This window comes from Melanaphis sacchari, unplaced genomic scaffold, assembly GCF_002803265.2.
Source record: "Melanaphis sacchari strain LSU unplaced genomic scaffold, SCAv2.0 Contig4_pilon_pilon, whole genome shotgun sequence".
Classification (NCBI taxonomy): Eukaryota; Metazoa; Arthropoda; class Insecta; order Hemiptera; family Aphididae; genus Melanaphis; species Melanaphis sacchari.
Genome location: NW_020271335.1, coordinates 6,975,144 through 7,000,233, shown reverse-complemented (window position 1 = coordinate 7,000,233; position 25,090 = coordinate 6,975,144). Strand labels below are relative to the sequence as shown.

Here is a 25,090-nt window from a genome sequence, read left to right as displayed (position 1 = left end):
CGACGTAACGTCACTGTTATCGGGTCAGTTGCACAGTTGTATATAATCATCACTAATAGAATATTATAGTCATCGAGAATAATGTTTTCGATAAAACCTCAAGTTTAGGTACATCACATGGTTAATTGTACTCTATGCGATCGTTCAATTCAATTTAATAATGTTTTATGTTAGATATTGCTTTACAAATTATAAATATATTTAATTTACAGAACTTAATTCAATACATCAACAAATCCATTTTTTTTTTTTAAATGTTTTATTCTATTAATTAATTATTATGAAATGTTTATAATAAAATAATGAATACCTAACAATAATATATAAGATGCTCAATATCATAAATGGAATTTATTTCAGTAAGTACTATAATATTTTGATGTATTATAATATTGAATAGATACCTATGTAATAATTTAACTTATCTGTTATCCATTAATTTTAAATTGAATTATAGAAATGTTAATGTTTACATTATTTTTAAGAGATAAATACCCATTTTTTATCCAAATTGTGGTAATTTAATAAAAACGTGTTTTCTATATGAACACATACTCGTAGCTTAATTTTACATGGTTTTTTTTATTATTTTGTTCTAAATTGTAGCTAGTAATGCATAAGTAAGAACTGTTTATTTTCATTATTAAGTGCATTATTTCTTAATAAATTATTTACCTTTAAAACTGATAAAAAACACGTCAATAACAGTATATACACTATTAGATAGGTATACCTATCTACTGTATACGTAAAATTTTGTTTTAGTGTAAGGTCAGCACACATTCACTTATTTATCATAAGTAATAGTTTTTTACAATTCAAATAAAATATGTCCTGATTAAAATATTTATTATTCCATTTTTTTTTTCAAATTGTGTATTGTAAAATGAATGTGTTTTAATTTTTTTTTCAATAAATAAAAAAACTAATACTACGAGCGTACATGTTTATAAATTTGTTTCACATTTAGTTTATGAAAGAGTAATTAGATATATAAAAATGAATTAATGTTTACATTTTATACTGACGAAACGGATTACATGTTCAATAGGAATAATAGCACGCCTTAGACAGAAATTTAGTTTTGATGAACGTAATACCTACTACTGCAAGCTGTATGTTTGTGTGCATAGTAGTTAATTAAAAACGGGTTGGTTTTTTGGGGTGGAGAAAAATCTCCCCTTAAATAGACATTAAAGAATATATATGTTTATTCATATACGAAATCATTGGTAGACAAAGCTGAAAGGATCTTTTGAAAAGAAAAACCTTCCCCAGCCGTAGATTTTAAAAACGACGTACAAAACTTCCTAATAAGGTAGGTCGTTAGATGTTAAGGTTGTTTAATACACAAGTAATATATTACTAGCCTATAATTATTCATTCAGTATGTTTATCAATGCACATATTCACTATTATGACTTGACCAACAAATAATACAAGCCCTTCAGATAAAATAAATTATTGAATAGTAATTATTTTCGTAACCTATTTATTTATACGGTATTATAGTTACATTGCTAAACAACGTGTGCATAATGTAAAAAAATATATTTGAATACTAAATTTTACTGAATATAATTGAACTTTGATGATTATGATGTATTAAATAATAGATACCTAATTATAAAAATCTTTTAATAATAGTAAGATAAAAATGACTAACAATTTCCTGTTTTTTAACGTTTAACATAATAACAAAGTGAGTAAAACACGAATAACAAAATAAATGTATTGATATATTTTCAAAATTAATTACGTTTTAATAGTTAATAAAAAACTATAAATTTATTTATTAAAATAAGTAATTTTTTACTAAAAAATGTATCATTTAATATTTAAAATATTTTATTGAGTAACAATGAATACTTAACAGATTCATGGATTTTAAATCAAAGTAGTAGTAGTATATGCGTCAATATTGCTATAAGACTTAACTACGTCACGTTGATATCTAAAATTAACAACATAGTTTTCTGAATCCTATCAAAAAGCTATATTAATTTTACTAAATGGTTCAAAGATCATATTGGTTAACAATTCCTAATAATATAAATTAATAAATATATTAAATCATTTTAGTACCATAGTATTTATACGAAAAAAAGTACATTCCTGCAGGTAATTTAATTTAAGTTTTTTGAAAATATTTTAAAGATATTATTATATAATGTAACAATTGATATACAACAATAAATAATATGTACGATATATTAAATTTCTGATATTTGTAATGTATATTGAAGTGTCTATATTTATTATTTTGAAGTCTTAAAAAAGAAATAACTTCAAAAATATTTTTATTTTATTTAATGATATTGCAAAACATTTTAAAAATAAATATTTTTGAACTTTTATGTTTCTGCATGACATACATTTTTCTATTTATAATCAAAATATTTTTTTAGAACATTTCGTTTTTTATGTATCGAAGCACTCTAAAAACTATTCTATTTTTGTATACAAAATAAAAAATGTGTATAATCATTTAAAAACGTAAAAATGTAAAAAGTGAGAACAATAACAAATTTTAAGCAATATCATTTTTATGGCACTTAAATAGATCGCTTTATTTGTATGAAAAACTTAATAAATAAGTTTCATAACCAATTTATTCATTATTTATACAATAATACGAGTACTCTTAATGATAAAATATTTCTGTATTCTAATTAAATTGTTAAAATACACCCAAAATAATCTCATTAATTATTTATGTTATTTATTGATAGTAATTGTATTTTTTTATTACTATTATTGTCATTGATCTTTCACAATTTCGGAAGAAGTGACCGGTAATTACATAGTATTTGCAATTTATTTGATTATAAAGCCATACATTATATAAGTAAAAAAAGAATAACATAAATACAACGCAATTAAAATTAACAATAAATCATTAATTTAAACATCATATTCTTAAATGTTATGAAATTAATTATTTATCTTTAAAAGTTAATATTTAAATTATTGTGTTAGAAAATTCAGTACAAGGTAAGTATCAAGGTTATAGAAGAAATTTATAAATTATAATCACTATATACAAATAGCCAAAATTAAAAAATTAAATTTCAGTTATAATTATTACGCTTATTCTATGATATATGCATATATATATAACTTAACTATTTATTCTATAGTTATTATATACATTAAAAATATTTTTTTATTTATTAGTTCTTTTATCAAATACTAAATGTATAGCCTAAATATCTCACTATCGCTATTTGATAATCCCGATCTAAGGTTGACTAATAGTGTTTTTTTTTTTTTTAATAAACTTGTTTATTGGTTTTTAATAAAAATTATTACTATTTTATTAGATGATTACTTGGAGTTTTCTTAATATTTTAAGTAATACTGTAGTTGGAATTTTTATTTTAAACAATTAATGAAACATATTTAATTAGCCTATAAACCAGTCGAAAGATGGCGGCCAGTGTTTACGGTCCAATTGTCTTGGCTTTGTAGTCTCTCATAATAATATCATAATATGTTCCGGTATAATGCAGCAGCAGATATCTCTTTGTGGTGTGTACTTTGAATCGTTGTTCGATTACATGGAACAGCGGTCTTCTAAGGAACGCTGGGGTCTCCTTGCATCATCAATGGGTCTTTTAGTCAAGGGAAGGGATCTGCCGATTGATATGTTTTTCCTAACCCCTCCAGTCGCGATTATAGCTCCAACGGCGACTATCGATTGGTCACTGACTTATTCCCCCAGTGTTCTTCTAACGATGGTAAAAACATGGAAGCCTACCCCCACTCCATTTAGTCTGGTACACCAACCCTATTAATATTTTTTTACCCTTTTATTGTTTGTTCCTAAAGGGTCTGTAAATATTGGTGTCGCACAATTTTGTTTGAGTTGTGCAAGACCGTTAAAACACCTGGATTTGCATGTAACGGTGTTCATAATTTATTTTACTTTCTCATTTAAACATAACATAATTATGACAATTATAATAACTAAATTATAATGCTTATGTAATCTATATTATATTTACTGTCAACCTCAAAATAAATAATTCAATATGTTACAGATCATTCGCAGCAATAATTAATTATCTAATATATCCTGCGAAAATTATATAATACCTGTATTATATTCATTATTTACAACAACCAATTTAAAACATATTTTATAAATTAAGGAGAAAAAATAAAGAAAATAATAAAAATAAATCTTATAGTAGCTTAGTATACAATGAAACCTCTGAATAGCGGACACTCTTGGTTACCGAAATTTTGTCCGTTATTCAGAAGGAATACATTTTTAAAATTCATAAAGCGTAAAATAAAATTAAATAATGTACATACTATGTATGTATTTATATGTTGTATAATGTTATTATTTATTATAAATTATTATTAATTACATATTATAATTATTTAATTATAGTTTTACAGTCAATAATTATATATGTTTTTTTTTTAAATTAAGTACAAGCATTTTTTAAATTATTTTTGTGAGAAATAATCAATGAGCTTTGTCTATTTATAATTACACCGTCTCTGTGCAATCTCAATAATAATATAATTTGCTTAAGTTACAGTAGAAGTGAAAATAGAACTGCTTTTTATCTCTATCGATGAAATGACTTACATTATTTACAGCAGACAAAGCGTCCTGTAAACTTGTTATTAAAAAGAAAAACCATCACTATGACTCTTCCACTGATAACCGAATTCGTCGTAATTTGATCGACCCATAACGAGGTTGTTGTTGTAATTACATTATTACAAGAATACATACGAATATGAATATGTATTATTTTAAAATTAAGATAAAAATGATGTCCGTTATTCGGAAAGTTCGCTATTCAGAAGTTTTTCCATTGAAAAGTAGTGAAAATGCCCCCGTTCCCATAAAAATTCCGCTATTGAGAAATGTCCGTCAGTAGACTGTATAAGGTACCTACAATAATAAGTAATGATACAATTGAATTCCATCACAATTTTATCTAAATTCAGTATAATCATTCTAGTTATTTGCATTAAACGTATAAATTTCAATAAATATTTCACAGAACATTACATAAATAAATATTGATGATTCATCAAAAAAATATAAATAGTTTTATTTAACATTTTTAAATACTTTTAATAGATGACAATATTTCCGTCAAAAACATTTTAAATTTTTACTTCATAAGAAATATTTCAAAATATATCATTGAATATAATATAATAATAATATTGTTATAAATTAAATTGATTTAAACGATTTTTAAATTTTAGATGCTAAAACAAACAAATTTAGATCATACGTGAAAAAGATTAAGCGAAATCGTGTTAAAATCGTGTTATTTATTACATTATAAAAATGTAAAACAAATCTAATATGCTAATTATCTTTAAAATAAACTAGATTGTATTATACTATTCTAATAAATATAGAATTTGGAACACAATATTATTGTTTTTATTACTTGTTTATTATTATTATTTTAGTGTAAATGTCAAATGTACATAATATATATGCATACTTTTATCTTTTTTTTAAACTACCCAACTATCTTTTAGGTTTATAATTAATATAATATATACATATTATATATAAAATATTAATAATTCTTGATTCTTTTATATACAACTACCAAATGTTTTGAAACTAAACGTATTAAGACTTAATACAACATTAATATTATACACGTATACACTAATACACTATACATAAATATATAATACATATTAATTTATCTTTCATTATTATTTATATTGTATTACGTTATTTTAGAATTAAAGTTATATAATAGATAAACGTAGCTCAAATTTTTAATGTAGAGAATAAATTATATTATAAAACATAATAATATAGATACCATATAAATAATATAATATACAATCTACTTACATACAATTTAGATATAATTATATACGAGTAGATAATATTTATTTTTTTCATTATTATTTGCTTTTAGTATAAGACTATACTAGCTCTACAATTATAAATATTATATATACAATAAATTATTACAATTCAAAGATAATAATATTAGCAGAATATAAATAATACAGAAACTAACATAACACGCCTATAATAATAACAGCAATAAGTAATAAAATAGTTTATTAAGTATCTTTTTGGTACTTAAACAGTAAAATATATAATACATAGATAGTTACATATTATGTAACATATTATAAGCAGAACGTAGAATATTATTACAAATGAAAAAATAAAATTATTATGAAAAAACCTAATTATGGCGACCGCCGGGTTGCATGAACAATCACTAAACATTTTATGAAGTAATTGTGAACTATAATGGTCCCTTAAATATAATTTAGCGATCCGTGATTGGTCTATTTAATCTATCAATTTTTCATTGAAAGATTATTATAATAGCAGTGATAAATTAGTATAACTGATATTTGACATATATACAAATAGTCGGGAATGCTATAGACATAAAATAATACAGTTAGATAGGTATGTTCTTACTGTTTATTCGAAATAACATTAAGGTGGAAAATTAGTGGCGTGATTAAAAAATAAGTATTATTATCATATTAGTTATTTAATATCATAAATAATAATATACTTGAATTCTTAAAATGTAATAATAATTTATTCATTTATTTTATTAAAACCAAGTCTGCGACGTCAAAAACTATTAGACTGACTTTATCAAAACTATTTAAACTCGTAAATATTTGCAAAAATTGTAGTTAACATCTGTTAAAATGTTAATATTTAGAAATATATTTTAAGTGAATAAGAATAACATAATATCCTTACACTTAAACAGCAAAAGTCATTGGCGTATAATTTTTAAATAATAGTTACATCAGATTTACTCTTGCTAAAAAATCAAAAGTTGATCGGACATCGCATGGGTCTGAGTTAAGAGATTCTGACACAGAATATTCTATTACCAATTATCATAAATTTATTACATATTTTATAATATTGCTCTGCTTAAAATGAATCAAATTTGATGAAATTAAATACATTATACTCACATTAACTTAAACTCATTTACCTGCTATAAATTCCTATATTATACTTTCAAACAATATGAAATGTATTTATATTTTTAAAATAATTTAGTGCCGCCAACTTAATTTATTTATATGAATTCTAGACACGCTTTTATTCAATACTAGTAAATCGATATTTAATTTTATAATATTTAAGCCTTAGCCCATATTACTTAATAGTTTAATATTCATAAATTAATACACAGTATATTTTATATTTAAACAGTTGTGACGATGGCAATAAATAAAAATAATTTTTCGTTCATCAAACAGTACTATTTTATACTTAAAATCTTCTATCAGTATAATATAGTTCAGATTAAATGGAATTGAAAACATACAATGATACAATAATTAAGATGTTTATTGTTTCCTTGTATTTGTTTAAACAAATCATGGGTCAACTACGCCTTTAATAATGATATTATATCATTATGTCGTAGATAAGTATTTAAAAAACCATCATTAATCCCGGAATCCGTTTTATACTATTATGCGTTACACAGTCTAACCATAACAATAATTATTGATTAAATCATCGTCGTAAGCCGTAAATTAATTTTCAGTGAACCTAAATACTCATTGAACACCTAAAGATGTCAGAGTCGTTTTATCGGTATATATACACACACACACGCATATATATATACTATTCTCTCGTCTATACAATTATATGTATATATATAATATGCATATAACAATATAAACACGGACGGCAGTATTGCTATTGAAATGGGAAAGGCTATATTTCCCGGTGCACCCCTACCGATGGTGGCGTCGGCGGTGCGGCATTCGGTCGCGGGGTGTGGTGGTGAGGGGATGTTCTTAAGTTCGGCAATGTCCAAGATTAAACTGTAGGTGACATCAGGAGAGGGGGTGAGGCGGGTGCGTGTATCACGGCGGGTTAAGGAGTTTGTTAACGTTAAAGTGAACGCGAATAATTAAAGTTGCGGCGGTGTACACGGGAATGCCGAGCAATCAACCAGACGGGACGGCGGCTAGAGGAAAGTGGTGGCGGCGCGCGCGCTGGTCAAAAGGGCCCCGCGGCCGTTCGCCGGACAACTTCGACAATTTCATAATAGACAAGATTCCTCCAAAGTTGCCGGCGCGCCTTAAACTTTACGTAAACCCACCCCCTTCGTAGCTTTCTAGCACCACTGGGCCCGATGTATATATATCGCCCGCTGCAGTATAGCCCGACGCGCGCGCGCTCACACACATACACACACTTATTCACTATGACTTTACGGTACAATATACGCACACAAACATGCTTCTTGCAGTGCTAGCTATGTTCGTGCATTCGGTAAATTTAAATCAGATTTAATTTATGTGGCAAATTACAAGATCCCCCATTCTGCACTTCGGTGGTCTTTTTGGCGGTAAAAGTATATATATATTATTGTGTATAGGTACTTCGCCGCTGTGTACAGCATTGCCGGACGAAAGCGTCATCGACGACCACGGCGACTTTGGAAAACTTTACAAAGTACATTTGTGTATATATATATATATATATATATACATATCGCATTATATATAGTAAGGTACCTTATATACTTGCCTGTATAAACTCGACAAACATTTTGCCACGAACAGTCACACATTTGATATGTATAACTGTCTAAATGGTATTAAACTAGTCGTTATACGCTTAAGCTATATAGTAACTATTCTACTAAGCTAGAATGCTATATGATACAGCTGTTTAAATAACAATACTCGAATTGAGAAAGTATAGAGTCTCAATTATTTGTAAGAAATATTTAAGCGTACCCCTTCTGATTATATCCAATTTAATAAGACATTTAAATATTCAGATGCGCAAATGTTTTTTTTATACTTTTTGAGGTATAATACCTCACTTTAATTTTTTAATTCAAGTACTACATCTAAACTGTAAATACTTATGAATATAATTTGTTACCGCAGATATTTGGTAAAAATCTATGATTATAAGGTTCTTGCACACACAATTTTAATATTCAATCATTAAGTAGGTAAATTGCTAAATTATATTATGATATTTTTTGGATATAATAATTATAAGATGCAGTTTATAAATAATTATTTAAGCATACAAATAATATTTAGGATTAGTAATGTAGTATATTAGTATATAATATTATAATTCATCATCATCATCAATGTCAACCCAAGACATGGGCGAACCAGGCGGTCGCCCGAGGCGCCTCCAGAATAAGGGCACCACTATGCCTGAAACGCATTTGAAGGTGTTTAAAAAATTGTAAAAACTCATACATTTTTTTTTTTAGTTGACAAAATAATGAACTAATATAAATATATCAATATAATCATAAATATTACAATAATATTACCACGTACCGTTACTATAAATTTGGGGCACAATGACTTATAATCATCGTCAGTCGTCACTACCGCCGTACCAATTTGTCTGATGTCGACGATTAGGTATGAATGTACGCGTTCGTCGTATTATATATTATGAAATGCATTTTCATTATTATGGAAAAACTATTCAAAATGAAATTATTTGTATAATTGGAAACTTACCGAAATAATATATTAGATCGAGTTCAAAAAGCTAAACATAATATTATGTTGAATTGCACTCAGGACATTAACCACGTTAAACAACTTTTTTTTATATAGATAAGAAATGTGTATTAAAGAAAATTTTATTATGTTTGAACCAATAAATTACTCGTCTGGTCAAGGAATTTTTGGGACTATATAATAATGTAAAATTATTAACTAGAAATAAGTAACAGTAGATGTCAGGGATACAACAATGGGGTGAATACGAAGGGTAAAAATAAAGATGTATAAGCAAGAATATTATGAGCTAATTTTCAAGCTTTTTTTATGCCATTTGATTGTCATTTACTGAACTTAATAGTTGGAGATAATGTTTCTTGATCTATTGAGCCAAAAAACTTCTTTGGAACAATTCAACGAATATACGTGTTGTTCTCTGCATCGGTGGGTCATTGATATATTTTAAAAAAACACATTAAATTTTTATCTGTTAAGCCATTATGTGAGAACTCGATGAGAATGTCGAATAGATTGTATTAATGAGGTAAAAAATGAAATCTCACTAATAATAAATGCTCTGAAAGAATTAACTGAATTACTAACAGTGTGTAATAATAATATAATCATATACAATAATAAATTGTCTAAAACAATAAAAATGTTATTTAAACTACATTTTTAAGGGCGCCTTTTAAAAACTTGCTCGGGGCGTCATAATAACTAGGACCGGCATTGTTCATCATTAATGTAATATAGAGTATCGGAGTATGTACAAATATACATCGTGAAACAACAATAAAAAGACCGCTAATTAATAAATATTATATTTTAATGTGTCTGAATAGTTTAAAAACAAAAATGCACTACCTACTAATAAGTATCAAGTACCAACTAATGCAATAAACACGCAAATTTAGCAATTAGCAACCAACTTTAAAGGTGCAACTATAATAACGTCGACGTTTAAATCACAGGAATCAGAATTCATATTATATTAGATACCAAGGTAGCGACTCGATTAATATTTCACAAACATATGATATTCAAATTTTTTTTCCTAATTAATTTATTAGCTAAGACCATCTTGTATTACAAACCTACTATTATATTTTTATAATTTTTATTTATTTAAAACCATGTAATAATTGTCTTTTTACGTCATTTCATTTTTAGCGATATTATTAAATTTTAATGTACCTAAATAAATCGTTAAATTGGTGTTCAACTTTACATTATTATACTGAATTATAAAATTATAAAATGTATATAAATGAAATAATATTTTGTAATTTAATAATCATTAAGATACTACACATTTTATTTTTAACAACATACTGTCTTAGTATGAATAATATTTTATTGAGTTTTCATTAAAATTCTTCGGTACATTTAATTAACTTGATACATATTAAAAACGTTTTAATTCAAAAATAAAAAAAAATACAACAAAATTTATATTACATAAGATAAATTGATTATTTTTCATTTTCACAACTAATTAGCTGAATGCCCGAATATATATTATGTTTTATAATAGCCTTCATTTTCCGAACATCACTGTTAATTAGTAACATATTATACTAAAATGTATTTTATCTCCATGGAGAACATTTTAAACGAATTTTTTAGACTATTGTTTTTATGAAATGTATATCATCAAACATTATTTTTGTCTCATATGTTAAGTAAACGTACGTGTTACTATTAGGGTTGATTTCATAAGTGCTTGGAAGACCGGGGAATATATAATACACCTTAATATAGCAATACTAAAACAATAATACAATTAATATCTAAAAAACACCCTTTAATATCCACCGCATCAGGTTTCAAAAAAAGGTTTTCCTCATCTGCATGTTAAAATATTCATTTTCAAAACAAACCACACAACAGTCGTTTATTTAGTAGACATATTTAGACTATTAAAATAAACGATTTAGTAATCAAGCTATCATTTTAAATATTAATAATTATTTAAAGTGTTTCTAGTTTCTGTTCTCTCAACCATTGGGACGTTGTAGGACGAAGGAAAATTATTATTCATACTACAACATGTAATATTTTAAGTGTACTCAAAATAATTATGTTAGCTATATCTAAGTCGTACATATCGATATGCTTATACATTTTAATAGTATTTATTAATGTATTTAATTGTTACCTATATTTTAAATTTAAAACAATATATAATTAAATATCAACGAATTTTAGATGATATTGTAAAGAACTAAAAATAAAATTAAAATTAATTTAAATACAAATTCTAAATGTTAGGTTTTCAGAAAAGCAGAAAATGTTAAGCATTTAGAAGTGGTTTATCTTTTTAGTAAAAATAATTTATATAATATGACATAAAGCCGTTTTTTAATTTTTGGCTAACACCTTAAATTAATTGTATTTATCATTTAAATATTTACATTCTTTATCCGTTAAGTGGTTTTATTTTTTTAGAATAATGTATACTTAAACTGGTTTTCAGAAAAAAATTGATGAAATAAAAGACAATATTAATATTAATACTATTTAATATCTCATCATTATACATTGAAAATGTAAAACACCATATTGTTTTAATTTCTATTTCCTAGTTTTTAACGTATAAAAAAAGAATAAAATTCCTAGCCAGTTATATGAAAATTAAATACCTAATTCATTTAAACTTTTTATACCTGCCGACTACTAAATTCAATTGTTTTTCAATAAAGCAAATTATGTGTAGACTCACAATGTACTACATCAAACTACAATATTTTTCTTTAATAATTTCACAAAACTTACTTAATTTTAATTTTTTTTAAATTACAAATAAAAATGTATATAAAATTGATTTTGCAAATTTGTTTTATAATGACATATTTATGTTAAACATATAATGAAAATACTTGGAACTTGGTAAAATACTATGCCTCATAAGTCCTGAACTCTATTCGAACTCCTGTCAAAGTTTACAAAAGCCGTAACCTTAAGCGACCATTTTACTAGGTAGGTAGATGAAAATTAATTTTCTAACCATACTCCAACATTTAGAAAATTTAACTTTATTATACTTTAATAATCTGTGACTGTCTACATTTTAATGTAATATTTTTTGGAATATTAGGCATGATTTAAATTGTTTTCCTTAGAGCTTAAAAATATACAATTACTAATAAATGTAATGATAAATTAATTAAAATTTACTATTTTGTATTCATAACTAATTAAATATTCCACTTTTAAATTTGAATAATTATTAAAGTTGGTTGAAAAAAAATGAGTAGCTTATCAAAATATCAATTTGATTGAATTTATTGGTAGATAAAAATTATAGATTAATAAGAATATGGCGTGTCAATTAACTTGATATAAATAAATTATTATTGTGTATTAATTATAAGTTATTTAAAACTATAATTTTACAACATAAATATAAATTATTTATAAAATAATATATTTAAATAAAAGGTTACACGCACATATCTAAGCTTTACAGTTCTAATTTTAGATTCTCATTAATTCTTAAAAAAATCTTAATTTAGTTATTGACATCGGTAACTTAAAATTGTATAATCATGCTCTACTTAGTACTTATACATTAAAATAAAATTATAATTACCATTATTAGATCATCAAATCAAAAAATTGGCACTCTAACCTAATATTATTATTAATGTTAGCAATAAAACAAATACCAAATATAAATAATAATATTTTATAAACGAATATAAATCAAATGGTATCAGAAAAATATTACAGCTTCAATTTAATCCAAGGTTTTTTTATAAAAAAATTAACTAATAAAATATATTAACATCAAAATTAAAATTGTATATCTACTCTTTTCATTTATAAAAATTAAATATTTATTTATGTTCATTACACTTTTATTGTCTTATTTACTCGTATCTATGAATAAACAAAAAGTTTAATAAAAATAGATTACACATATTTTTAGTTGATATCTTCTATAAAAATATATTCCTTGTTCAAAATTGAAAATATTTTTAAACCCTATTAATATTAAAAATTATGTATTATAATTATTTTGATAATTAATTAACTTTAATTAACATCGTGTACTGATTGTCTTAATGCATATTGTTAAGTTAATAATTTTATATATTATAGAATGTTAAATGTAATTATATTGTTCATAGAACTCCTTAAAAATAAATAGCCATTATTATTAACCTTAACTTAAACTTATACAGACTCGATTAATAATAAGCTATAATCCTTAGAAATATCTGTAATGTTCTGAAAAATTATTAGGATTTATAGGATTTTTATATGATTTCGTCGCCAACTAACTATATTATTTTTTTATTTATTTGGACGCCTATTGAACTGTTGCAATAAGTCTAAACTGAGATAGTTTTTACATTAAAAAAACATTTTCTTCGCGATATTTGTTTTCAGTACTTATATATCTACCCTTGTTCCCGGCCAAGAGTTGGCTTTTTATTGCGTCTGAAAAGGGGGCTGTTTTTTAATAAAATAAAAAAAGTGATTACGACCCCGCGACGAACGCAAGCGGAAAGAGGTTTTTATGGCATTAAACCCCTCGTGTGGTATAAAGAGAGTAAAAATAAAATAAAATCAGTAGACGTTCTCGAGTGGTAGAGGTTCAAAATATGGAAGTCTGTTGTACAGGCAGCGGTGAAGCATACTGGGGAGGGTAGTTGAGTAGCGTATAAAAGGAAGGGGACGGACGCGCAGAAAGCATTCAGACCGAGTAGAGAAAAGAGGATACTGGGTGTCTAAGATGTTTCGGCTTTCCCTTACTGCCGTCGGTTTCCGTAAATTTCAATTTACGATCCAACTTGTAACTATACGAGTATACACACTTGTGTTCATCGTGGGTTTCCTTGACGTCCCGCCTCCCAGCCCCGTCATTTGCTTCCTCCGCCTCCTACGCACCCCGTTGCCGTCGTGCCGTGCTCCGACCCTTAATTAATTGGCAAACTTTAATGTACTCTCCCCGTCTTGTATATATACGTACGCGTTCTTACTGTATGTACTACCGTATAACTGCATCCATCACCCCGCCGCCTCACAATTTCTAGCTTTGTATATAATGCAAACAGAAGTTGGTTTTATTTTATGTTAAATTCCAAGTTTTTTTATATATATATATAAACAAGTTGTATATTATATTATATACTTCCAGAAATCCTGAATATTTTACAAAACTACTCAGAAACTCAAGTAATAATTGCTCATAAATAAATAATTACAACGGTTGAAAAATATCTAGATTTAAGCATATATACAGTTCCGGAAATTACACCTATATATATATACAAATAATATTTATTTGCTATCTATTTCACAATTAAAATAGAAGTTAAAGGATAAATAATCTTATGTTTATATTAAACGTGTATTTAATAATATTACATCTAATTTTTTTAATTAATTATTATAAAATAAATTATTCAAATAATTATGTACCTACACCTATACCTATATTTAATTTAGTTTATCTTAGTAAGTTCTATGAACATTTTAAATTTAGAGTTATTTGTTTTTTTAAACAAAATTTCTTACCTCTTTCATTTTTATTTTATTTTAACTTTCTTTTTTTCAAACGAAAACCCCCTCCCCCTTCAATACAATTTATTATTTAGTAGAATCTATCAATTTTTTATTACATCTAGATTTGTAATTTGATCAAGTAATTTTTTTTTTTTATGTTAAAATGTAAGTACTAAGGCCTAAGAGTACTTAATTTATCTATAGTAATGTAAGTTTAAAATATAAAAAAAAAAAAAACTATTGATTTAATGGTTATAGTTATTATAGTTATCAATATAAATGTGTTATAATACATTAATAATTTGTTATTCGTAAAAACTATTCGAAAAAAAACTAATAAGTAGGTTCTAGACTAAATATTATATATAGGCTAGTTTCTAATTTATATTTTGTATAATACCAATATTAAGGAGTATCATATAAAAGTGTAACAACTCAACAACTATTTGAATTTCAATTCAGCCACTTCAAAGTTTTGAAAAAATTATCTGACCGAATCAAGGTAATAATTTACCATAAAAAAGGTAGTTTTCATTTTTAGAGCATACTTGATGAATCTGTCTGTACATAATTACGAGAGCTAACCGTAAAATGCACACTATAAATATTTAAAATTTTCCTATATAGATATTCATGTTACATAATGTGATAGATTTCAATATAAAATATTATAAGATAACTGTGGGTATATAATTTGTATGAAGGTACGAGCTACAAATCTATATATATATATATAGATTATTAATATGAATATATATATATATATATAATTAAGAGTATTAAGACATAAATATTATTATAATTTATATTAATACATAATAATTTATTATATACCTACCCATTCTATCTACTTGACAAAATAAACAAATGAAATACTACGCACGCTGAAGCCTGGAGACCATTTTTTTAACTTCTATAGATCATCAAGTAATAAATTAAATTACAGTCAAAATACATTCATATATTAAACGTTGGGTCTTTTTATTTATTTTGACTAACAAAACTCAATTTTATACTGTATTTATGTTTAATTAGATAATAACAAGCAATCACAATATTCGGAAAACGATTCTAAGTGTAGCTTGCAGATTTAATTTAAAACATTTAAAAAAATTAAAACTAAATAAAAAGATAAATTTTCCAAATGTCCTTAATTATGCTATTTACTATGTAATAGCCAGTAAGTAAATTTGAAAAGAATCATATTTCTAACAATTTAAACATAAATGTTATACATTTATACTTATATACCTATATAAAAATGTATGTTTATTAATAAGTATTATAATACATAAGTATAAAAATAGAAATTAGAATTAAGAATTTAAAGCCAACAAATAAAAAAAAAAACTATAATTTATCGCTTCTAAATCACATTATAAACACATGAATACCTAAAATTCATTTTTTTTTTAATTTTTAATTTTTTTAAATCTATTTTTTTATAAAACTCAAAAATATTAGGTAGTCCTTTGATAATTATAAGTAGTTTCAAGTTAAATCCCTAAGCTTTAGGAGTAAGTATACCATATACCTTTCTATACTAACTTTATCATTTCAAAGGTTTTCTCCTTGACCACACTAGAAGCCTTTTTCAAAAACCTATCAAACTTTACTTAATCTTTATTAGGCTATAATGTTCTTATGGTTAACAACTTGTTGCTTTATTGTTAACTATACTTTAAGTAATAAAACTAGTTATTAAAACTATTTAGATAATTATGTTAATAATAACACACAATATTTAATTGTATACATATAGTATAACATATGGTAGCATATATTAACATTAAATGTTTTAATTATCAAATCATCCAATTTTATATTTGAAGAATATTTTAAAATATATGTTATAACGATTTTTAACCGTTGAATAACTATAGTCAGATATGTATAGAGTAGTACCCCAACAAGTTTTTTTTAAAGGCCAGGTGGTCCTGGTCAGTCAACACACAGCATCCTTTTAGAACTAGCTGTTATGAATAATAAAAAACATACAACTGAATAAAATAACCGGACTATATATAATAAATCACATCACAATCCATTTTATATTCCGAAACACGTTTTTTGACACAACAAAAAAAGACAATAGTGAAGAGTAAAGCATAAGATAATCAGGTTTGGCCACTTGTATTTCAAAGAGGGAATGCATGAGCAAAATTGACCGGTTAAACCAAATGCTGCAAAAACTCTATTGTTAGTAAGACGTTTATCCCTTTTCATAGATATACTTATAAATATTATTCTGATGGTTTTTATTTAGTTTAAATTTTATTTTACTTATTTTATTGTTAAAAAAAATATTTTTATTTAATTTTAGTCACATGGTCAAATGTAAATTAAATTATGCCTATATTTAATGGTAAACAGTGATAATTAGGGATTGAATTTTGTAAGCATTTATTTTTATTTATTCTTTAGAATAACATAATATGAAGTTTTCTTAGCAACAAATAACAATATACCATACTAATATCCAAATTGTTTTGGTTTAATTTTATTTTAAACGATTTTTAGATCGTTTGTAATTTTATGTGCGATGACTCAAATAAGCATGTTTCTTTTTTCAACACTTAAAATATAATTAATGATAGGTATAAATAATAATATTTATTTAAATACCTAGTTTATTTTCTTATCTACACAATCGAAATAAAAATGAAGTAATAAAAAGAACGCATTACAAAACAATAATATTTTTTAAATTTACACGTGTAATAAGTAATAACTAGTAACACTTAAATAAACAATTTATAAACATTTATAGATACTTCAACGTTAAAACTGTATGAAATAATTTGAAATGTAGCTCGGGACACTTGAGTCAAATAAAAAAAGGTACCTATTAGGGCCAGTTGTCCATCTCTGTCTTATATTTATATAATAGGTATACTTATACAGTAAGTTATATACAATATGGATATATCTAATTATAATATAGGTACATATGTATATACGTAAAACGTAGCTATCATATTTTAATAAACTAAATCCGCCGAAAAATTAATTCTACTTACTTGAAAAATATTACTTTGATATTAAATGTATTCATTTAATATCAAATCTAAGATTTTCTTTATTAAATTCATAGTCAAAATTTATCATAAATGATTCGAATTTACAACCTACTTTTAACTTTTAAGATAATCTCAAAAAATTATGATAAAATCAAGTCTTGTATTATCTTAAAATTAGTTATTAATTCTACCAACCTCAAATAAAATTGATGATTTCAATTTTTAAATAAGTACCCTCAACAAAACTTATGACACCGTTGAGTGCTGACTCGTGGTTTTCTAAGGATTTCTCTTTTCTAAAGCTATTCTTTAAACTATTAAGTCTTTTAAATTCTAAATTACTTAGTATTTTAATTATATTAAACATTTTATTTTAAATCTATAGACTAGAAGTTAAAATTTAAAACCATAAATATATCACTATCAAATAACAATAAATATCTTATCATTTTTAAATTATGTGATAGGAAAAAAAGTTGTGATAAGATTTAATAACATATAATTAACAGATAAAAAATAGATATTAGATATAGGTACCTATAGGTATATAATAGCCAATAGGGTTCTACGAGTATTAGGTACAGTCGTACAGATTACAGATACAGAACCATAACATTAAAATGTAGAACTGAGTATGTCATAACTACATATAAACTATTTATTTTTTTAAATTAGCTAAGTATATTTTAAGTTTGAGTACTTTTGCTATTAAATTTAGCCAAAATCACATTTATTCTTATCCAGTTTTTGAAGAAACCTCACTATTTAACACAAAATATAATATATGCAATTACAGTGATACACAACCAAGCAAGTATTATAATTATAATGTTCATTTTAAATAACTATATAATTTTTTTATGTATACTATTAACTTAGGTATAGAGTTATGAAAATTATTAATTTGTTAATTTATTTTACATTATAGAATGTTATTTCTACATCAACGATTACATTGTAATGCATACATCAAGCATATTGTAAAACGTTATTGTCACAATATCAATAAAATGTCAAAAATAAGAAACATTGGTATTTTAGCACATATAGACGCTGGTAAATATTCAATTATTTTATGTTTTAGTGCTCAGAATATTAATACATAAATAATTTATTTCACTGATAATTATTATTATACAACTCTTATTTTTTTTACAATTGATATTTATTTTAAGAATTAATGAACAATTTAATTTTTCAAATTATCTATTTGTATTTTTATTTTAGGGAAAACTACCACTACTGAAAGAATGTTGTTTTACTCAGGTTTAATACATAGCATGGGAGAAGTACATGACGGCAATACAGTTACTGATTATATGGATCAAGAAAGAAATCGAGGCAAAAATATTTTTTATTATATCAATCTTGGTTTAAAATTATTTTTATTTATTTACCATATATTATCACAGGTATTACCATTACTTCAGCTGCTGTAACCTTACCGTGGAAAAAACACAACATTAATCTAGTAGACACTCCAGGACATATTGATTTTACAATGCAAGTTGAACAAACATTAAATATTCTAGATGGAGCAGTTATTGTTTTAGATTCTTCTGCTGGTTGGTTAAAATTTTAAGATACTATTAAAATGTGTTTAAATGTTTAATGTATTTTAGGAGTTGAAGCTCAAACATTAACTGTATGGCGTCAGACAGATAGGTACATGATACCTCGTATTGTTTATGCTAATAAAATGGATCGATCTGATGCTTCATTGCCATTGTGTATTAATTTACTTAAATCAAAATTTGATATTACTCCATTACAATTACAAATACCAGTCAGAGGTAAGACTTCTTTGATTTTAAAATCAATATAAAATTCTGTAATAGTAAAAATAAATTTAAGAAACTTAAAAATAAACAATATACTTATATTGTGTACTTGATATGCAATATTTTATTTTATCAAACAACACTCATTATTTTAAATTCTATTAATATTTTAGGAAATATTTTTTTTACATTATTCCCAGTTGAAATAAAATACCATATTAAAAATATATATATATTATTTAATATTTCTATTATATTTTTTTGAATAGCAACATACAGTTTTAATTTCATATCTGAGACAGAATATTTAAACAACAATTGAAATTTGGAAAAGAAGTTTATGAGTTAAAAATATTTAAAGTTTTGGTAAGCAGAATAGTAAAACAATATTTTGCTGATTATCCCCTTAGCATTCTACTCTGCTCACCAAATTTAAACTTTAAATACTAATAATTCATAAACTATTAATCCAGATTTTAATTTGCATGTACCAAAATATTTTTTTTAAATACTCTGTCTTAAAATAAAGAATTAAAAATGTAAATTTTAATTCAAAATAGTATAAACTTATAAAATTATAACAATAAAAATATAAATTTTTTAAAAGATTATTATTTTATTTTGAATGGCAATTGTGTAAAATATTTTTATAAACGTTGATAGATTTTGAAATGATGAATTTTGTTTGATAAAAAAAATACCTAGTTTGTACATATTTTTTTTTTTAATCAACACTTATTGTTTTACTGTCAAGCAATTAGAGTTGTCCTAAGCATAAGACTAAATGCTCTCTTTTTACTGTAAAAAAAATTGTTATAGAATATTAATAATTATCTATTTAATTCAATTTATATATTTTATATTTTACTAATGACAATTATTTTATTTTTCAGAAAGCAATGGACGACTTATAGGTTTAATTGATGTACTAAAAAAGGATTTATTAACTTGGCATGGCGATAATGGTCAAAAAGTTATTTGTACCCCTATAGAAAATAATACTAAGCAATGGGAGGCTCTATGTAAAGTACGAGAGGTACTCATTGGTGATTTAGCTGATATGGATGAAACAATTGCTAATATTGTTTTAAATTCTGATAATATCAATTGTATCGATTATGATACATTATTATCAGCTGTTAGACGAGCATGTATATCACAAGTATGTCAATAAAATAATTTAAATTTAAATTTTAACTTATTTTGATTTGTTACAACTTTTTCGTTTTAGAAAGGTGTTCCATTATTGTGTGGTAGTTCCTATAAAAATATTGGTGTGCAAACACTTATGGATAGTATTATAGATTATCTTCCATCACCAAATGACTGTATTACTTTAGATCCGTTTAAATTTTTTGGTACGTCTATATCGGCTAGAGCTTTTAAAATTGTTTACGAAAAACAGAAAGGGCCTGTCACATTTTTAAGGATTTATTCAGGTACCTTAGAAAAGGTAAGAGTAATTAATTTTATAATAAAAATGTATATATAATTATTATATCATAAATTGAATATACTACTTATCATAATTGATAAAAAATATCTTAGTAGAAATCAGATTTACTTTCAAAATGATCAATTGTTATAGTTTTCTTTTGTTTAAAATCTTATAATGTATCATCTATTTAAATCCCAACGTTCTAGACATATTTGCATTTATGTTTTTTTTTTTTTTTGTAGATTTATAATTATATTTAAATGAGATTAAAAGTTACATTTTTTTAAGTAATTATGTTTATATATCATATATTTTAAACCATTAAACTGAAAATTAGGAAAAATATGACACATTTTAGTTTTGAAAAAAAGTATCTTATTATTCATACATTAAGTATAGAAAAATAGTTAAAAAGAAAAAAAAAACTTAATAAATATGATAAGAATATTTAATTGGTATTCAATTTATCACAATCTCAAATAAGGCTCTATAAGGGTTATATTTATAGTGTTTTAGCTTGAAAAAACCTTATAATAATGTAATTATTAAATATATAATCAGTTGGTTTATTTATTCTTTAGTTAAATAACTTAAAACTATCTACAATATTTTTTTAAATTATTTATTTAAAAAAATAAATATACATTTTACCTAAATATTTAAATTCTTCATTAAAATATATTTATTACTACCTTTTGTTGGTCATTAATATATTTTATATAAATTTTCAGGGCCAGAAATTATACAATGCTTCTCAATCCAAATCTGAAAATATTAATCGTGTTATGATAGCTTATGCTGATGATTATAAAGAAGTAAATAATGTAGAATCTGGAAACATTGTAGCTGTTACAGGATTAAAAGTATATTTGATATAATATGTATTTTAAATAATTTAATTTATAAGATAATTACTTATATATATTATTATTATTAAATATTATTAGTTATTTTATATGGTTATATTTATTTTTTTAGAATACTGTTTGTGGAGATTTACTTACTAGCAGTAACAATGCAGTAAAAAATGCTTTAACAAAGTTATCAAAATCAAAAAAAATAACCCAAGAAGAATCTATTGAAATGCTTGGAGTTGAAATGAACATACCAGATCCAGTATTTTTTTGTTCTATTGAACCACCATCTCAAGTAAATTATTTAATTTATATTCTTAGATAACTTTCATTCTAATAAATAATTTATTTAAATACATACATAAAATTCATTAAAAATGTTGAATTCAAAAGATTTTCGTTTTTATATCACTATTATTTTATTTTTAAAATTGTTTTAATTTTCTTTATTTAATATTTTGTGTTTAGACATTGGTTTTAATCATAATTCATAATATACCTTATTAACTATTATAAGATATTTATCAGTTCTGATATTATTAGAACTCTATAACCATTTTAGATTTATAATATTTATTGAATTTCTATTAGGCATATCAGCTAGCTTTGGATAATGCATTACTTCAATTGCATAGAGAAGATCCTAGCTTAAGAATTCAATATGATGAAGAAACTGGTCAAACAATTTTAGCAGGTAAATTATACTTATATTTATTTCTATTAAATACCTTAGAATAAATTCAATTCACTTTCAGATTAGGCATGGGTGAATTGCATTTAGAAGTAATTGGTGAACGGATAAAAACTGAATTTAAAATTGATATTGATCTCAGTCGTCCACAAATTTCATACAAAGAAGGATTAATATCGGAAGCGAAAGAAAGTCATAGACTTGATTTGAAAATTGGTACTTTATTTTTATTTTTATATGCTATTATGAACTAATTCTACTATAGTTTGATTAGTGTTTATTGTAAATTGTATCAAACTCTCATACTTTGTTGTCTACAATTTGAAATGTCTAGTACATTTTAAAATTATTATATCTTACTTTAAAATTTAAATTAAAAAAAAACTTATTAGTGTTGTAAATAATATTCTTGCCTTTAAATTTAACAATAGGACAATTTACTCTAGTATAAAAAAAATAGACTGAAATGAATTCTTCTTAATGTAAAATGTTGTATAATGTTATGCATTAATAAGATACAAAACTCATATAAAAACGATGTCCTCTTTAATTTTTTTGATGTATAATTATTTAAAAAATATAATATAAATATTTTTTTAGGTTCAACTATGCATAGTGTATACATAGTGATGTCAGTATTAAAACATGAAACTAATAAAAAAATGTTATCATTGGATCAGAGTCCAGATAATGCTTCCAATACAGCAGCCATTTATTTAGATCGATTAAATATTATAACATCAAGCATAAAATCTGCTTTAGCACATGGTCCCAAACTTGGATGCCCTGTTAGTAATTAAAATATTTGGTATATTATCTAAATATTGTAATTTTATTTTTACTTAAGCCTACAATAAAGTAATTTAAATTATATGTTAGTATGTTACAATGCTTTTAAAACCTTTAAATTATTATGAATATGCATTAAAGTGGTGCTTTATTCAAAACAATATAGGAAGTTCAGTTACAATTATTTTTATGGTTATTAAATTTATGTTAAAACTGAAAAAAAAATGTTAATATCCTTAATTAAATCAGTAATTACATGTTATTTTTAGGTACCAGTTTACGTTTAAAAATATGTTTATATCACAAATTCAATATGAAAAAAAAAATATAGAATTAAATATTCAGATTATAAATAACTTTTAAATTAATTTATTTTGAAATTACACTTATGATTTTTAAGTAATATTTCTGATCTTCAATTATTTGTAAAATTATTGAACCTTACTTGTTTTAAAATTTTAAAACCTCATTCTGAAAAAAAACTTGTATGATTTTTCTAATTTCTTCAGTGTATAGACTATCATAGCTGTATGAAATGATAATGATGAATTTTACCTTAAAACAAAATTAACAGTTTTGTATGTTAAAATAATTTGTCTACTCTATATTTTAAGGTAATTAATGTTCGTTTTTTACTTCATTGGCTAGAAATTGGCAAAGGGACATCAAATACTGTTTTGAGTTCGGCTGTAAATCAATGTGTTCAAAAAGTATATATCCCATTGTTGATTTTAACTTAATTTGTCTATACATTTTTACTAATTCTAATTATTTAAAATAGTTACTGAAGTCTGCCAATACAATTTTATTTGAACCAATTATGAATGTTGAAGTTGTGACCGATGATGATCATTCTTCTGCTGTACTTTCGGATTTTGGAAGAAGAAGAGGCTCGATTCAAGATATTTCAACTAGATCAAATTATCGAGTAATATTATATTATATTTTATAATCCTTTCTATTATTTATTTTTCTGATTTATATTTTAGGTAATAAATGCATTAGTTCCTCTAGCAGATTTATTAGGCTATTCAAAGGATCTTAGAACATTTACATCAGGTACAGCATCATTTTCTATGGAATTTCATTCTTATCAAGAAGTGTCTGCTAAAGATGAAGGGGAAGCAATAAAAAATATTACTGGTTTTTATCCATCTTAATCGTGTGTAGTATAAAATAAAAATAAAATTTGTTGTTTTGTATTGGTAAAAATGTATTTCATATTAGTCATCTGATGCAAGAGATATAATATTTATTTATTATTGATTAAAATAGAATTCATTAGACGAATCAATTTATAGTTTTAAAAAAATAAATGCTTATACTATCACTGAAAATAATGATCCCTAAAGTGTAATAATTGTAAATGACAGTTACATTCAAAATCAATTCTTACAATTTTTTATGTTGAGTTGAAACTGATTTTATACGATGAAAAATAAAGTTACTCTCCTAAGTTCTAGTCTTATCTATTATACTTATATATTTTTTAA

General features: G+C 24.2%; 1 protein-coding gene across 3 annotated transcripts; it reads left to right on the top strand.

Annotated features, from left to right (window-relative positions):
- The first annotated feature begins 303 nt into the window (after positions 1–303).
- On the top strand, positions 304–24,809 carry LOC112599085 (ribosome-releasing factor 2, mitochondrial). Of its 3 annotated transcripts, none has more exons than XM_025345811.1 (15): positions 304–359; positions 18,973–19,100; positions 19,272–19,385; positions 19,457–19,609; positions 19,667–19,837; positions 20,719–20,987; positions 21,057–21,278; positions 21,995–22,126; positions 22,242–22,412; positions 22,709–22,811; positions 22,878–23,024; positions 23,409–23,596; positions 24,212–24,307; positions 24,379–24,525; positions 24,587–24,809. In XM_025345811.1, exons 2-15 carry the CDS (start codon positions 18,974–18,976, stop codon positions 24,755–24,757), a joined length of 2,211 nt encoding a protein of 736 aa, XP_025201596.1. In that variant the 5' UTR covers positions 304–359; position 18,973; the 3' UTR covers positions 24,758–24,809. The 3 variants fall into 3 exon arrangements, with proteins under 3 accessions (XP_025201596.1, XP_025201594.1, XP_025201595.1); XM_025345809.1 differs by lacking the exon at positions 304–359 and adding an exon at positions 18,607–18,854; XM_025345810.1 differs by lacking the exon at positions 304–359 and adding an exon at positions 18,607–18,858.
- The last annotated feature ends 281 nt before the right edge of the window (positions 24,810–25,090 follow it).